At 48.7% G+C, this 3,057-nt stretch overlaps 1 protein-coding gene across 1 annotated transcript in view; it reads left to right on the plus strand.

Moving 5' to 3' along the window:
- Positions 1–3,057, plus strand: part of INPP5F (inositol polyphosphate-5-phosphatase F) — a 25,669-nt gene that overhangs the window by 20,114 nt on the left and 2,498 nt on the right. The window contains exons 16-19 of the mRNA XM_010144959.1: positions 552–623; positions 737–810; positions 1,769–1,897; positions 2,627–2,714. Coding sequence (XP_010143261.1) covers positions 552–623; positions 737–810; positions 1,769–1,897; positions 2,627–2,714 — 363 coding nt within the window. The remainder of the gene's footprint in view (positions 1–551; positions 624–736; positions 811–1,768; positions 1,898–2,626; positions 2,715–3,057) is intronic.

The raw sequence follows: 3,057 nt of genomic DNA on the forward strand, positions 1-3,057 counted from the left end.
AGGCCTAGATTCCTCTTCAGGGAAGCAGCGAGTGTAAACTCTGGCTTCACTGCTAAGTCTCCTTATCAAGTTCAGAGTTCACTGACTTGTAAAAGAAAGGTAGAGGTTAGGTCTTCTGCAGTTTAAACTTCCGCGTCTAAGAGCAGCCAAGCAGGATGCTGTGGTAGCGACTCCAAACACACGCTCCTCTCCTTAGCCGAGTGTGAAGTGGTTTTCTGTTTCTCCGTTAGCACTCTTAACAGCTTGCAGGTTCTCTGTGTGTGTTGGGACCTGCTGCTGACCCGGCTGAGCTGTTGGGTACCCGCAGGGTTAAAGCATTGCTGAGGTGGATCCACCCATTGTTTGGTAAGTCCAGTGACACTTGGTGTCTTGGCTTGTGAAGTCTCACCTAACTTGTTGTTTCAGTGGCTGCAAAGAGGTAGCAGCATCCCATAACTGAAACCTCGTGTTGCAACGTGCCTTCAGCTGTAGAAGAGTGTCCCCAAAATACACTGGGGTTGGGTTCCAGCCTCACCTACCGTGTGTTCATTCTTCTTCTTCCCCTTCCTTAGTCTCATTGATGCCACTCATAAGGACGTGGATGTTCTGCTGTTACTTTCTAACTCTGCCTACTATGTGGCCTAGTAAGTTACACTTTCTCTTACTACATGCGGTTTATTTCTAGTAGCCTTGGTTTAGAAGAGTAGGAAGCATTACATTCTGTTGTGTTTTTTTTTTTTTTTTTATCCCCCCCTAGTTATGATGATGAAGTCGACAAGGTGAATCAGTACCAAAGGTTAAGTCTTGAAGCGCTGGAGAAAATAGAAATAGGTAAGAGTGTAGTCACCGTAGATCTTCCTTGAATGCTCTCAACAACAGCCTGAGCTCTCATCAGTGTCCTACAAACACAGGGGAGCAGCAAAGCCTCAGCGTATTTCACACATCCTGTGCACTCCACCACAGCTGGAAACGCGCTTTCTTGCTGACAGTGGGTGCCGTGGCTGAGTCTGTGCTCTCTCACAGTCCTGGCTCTTGATCCTGCTTGAAATGGAAACTGGGATCACTGGTGGGGTTCCAACATCTTTCTTCTTTCAAACTCTTAAACCAAACATGGGTTCATCAAAACAAAATTCATTCTTTATTGGATGGCAGTAACAATTTGATTAATCTTCCCCTGGAAGAATTAATGATGCGATATCTCTGATGAAAAGTGTCCTGCTGGAGAGAGGGGAGGGAAACTTTTGTGGCCCCCAGTGTGTTCACCCCTCAGGGTCTCTCTCACTCGTGTACTGGGGAGATCCATAATATATCCTGACTGTAGTTGAAGCAACTAGACCAAAGCCTTCACAAACCCCAGAGACACCCCCCTGTGCAGGGATACAGGCATGGGGCAGTGCACTGAAGAGCTGAAGCACTTGGTCTAAATCCTGAACCATTGCTGGCACTCGGTAAAAATACGTTAGCTCTGCCTTCAGTCCTCGCAGGAGCCTACCCTAAATCGCGGGGATAATGGCTGTGGGATTTCCCCCTTCTGTTTGCAAGGGTGATTTGCAGTGGGCAGTGAGGCTGGATTACAACAGACACACGCAGAGAGTCCGTCTGCTTTCTGTCAGTAACTCATGCTCAGTTAGGAAAGCCTTTCCTTTAAAAGTCCAGCCTGCTCAAAAGAAAACGTGGAGCTTTTCACGCTGAAAGAGACTGTCGACACCTGGGCATGTGTGGGCTGGGTCTCTGCAGCATCTCTCCAGGGTCTGGTTAAAGGTTCCTAACCTCCTGGGTTATTTCTCAGGGCCTGAGCCTACTCTCTTTGGCAAACCCAAGTTCTCCTGCATGAGGCTGCACTACAGATCCAGAGAGGCGAGTGGCTATTTCCACACGCTGAGAGCCGTGGTACGCAGCCCAGATGAAGACGGGAAAGGTTTGTTTACCCTGTCCAAGTTTTGTGCGTACAAGTGCGCTCGGTATGCCGGTGTTTCTCTAGGAAACACTCTTTTCTGTTGCTCCCGGAGTAACTTCTGCTGAAGGACAAATTTTCATATAATCCAGTTTTGTGGGGTGGGAAGCCAACACAAAGCCCCTGTGTGTGGCTTCCCGTGTGAACGCCGGAACGGTACTGAGTTAATGCAGAGAAAAGGAGCTTCCAGATATGGCTTCAGGGCAGCGTTCCCTAGAACTGAGACGGTTCTGCGTCCAGCTCTTTACTGCTCCAGAAGCTGGTAAAATGGACTTAAAACTGGCTCCTAAAGAGGGAAGAAATTGATTGATGTAGTGGATTCAGTGTCTAGAACTTGCTGAACTAAACTAAATGAACACGAAGAAGGGAAAAATATCACTTCTACCTGGAGCGCTGGTTTTTGTCAACAAAGATTAGAATAAATAAAACTGCTTCTCTTCCTCTCACAGTCAATGCATCATGACAGAGATTCACTTACAGCCAGTGTTAGTGTTTAAGGAGAGTCTGTTCATTGATTTAAAATTTACAAAACAAGCTTAGAGTTGCAACTTGTAGGGTGAAAGGGGAAAAAACAACCACCAAACCCAAACAAACTCAGTTCTGTTAAAATCGGACCTGTTTCTGTGTAGATGTTGGAATATGGGATTTTAAGGGGTTTTTTGAGGGTCTGACAGGCTGCTACTTGGATTTCAGACACTCTCCAGTGCATCGCAGAAATGCTGAGGATCACGAAGCAAGCGATGGGATTAGATGTGCCCATTATTGAGAAGAAGCTGGAGAGGTGAGTGCTTAATGACGCGACCCTCTGTGTCCCTCTGCTGCTCTCTTCCCTGCGGCAACAGAACGTGGCAACGGTCGTGCGTGCGATGCCTGGGAGAAGCGCCTCTGCCTGCTGTGCTGGGCGTTGATTTGTCCGTATGCTGCATCCAGTCATCACAGAATCCCGGGCTGGCAGGGACCTCTGGGCATCACCCCGTCCAGCCCCTGCTAGAGCAGGTCCCCAGAGCAGGGGGTGCCCCGCAGTTTGGCGTCCAGGCAGGCTGGGATCTCTCTGCAGTAGGAGACTCCACAGCCTCGCTGGGCAGCCTGGGCCAAGGCTCCTCACCCGCCCTGCAAAGAAGTTT

This window comes from Buceros rhinoceros, unplaced genomic scaffold (assembly GCF_000710305.1).
Source record: "Buceros rhinoceros silvestris isolate BGI_N320 unplaced genomic scaffold, ASM71030v1 scaffold11361, whole genome shotgun sequence".
NCBI classification, from domain to species: domain Eukaryota; kingdom Metazoa; phylum Chordata; class Aves; order Bucerotiformes; family Bucerotidae; genus Buceros; species Buceros rhinoceros.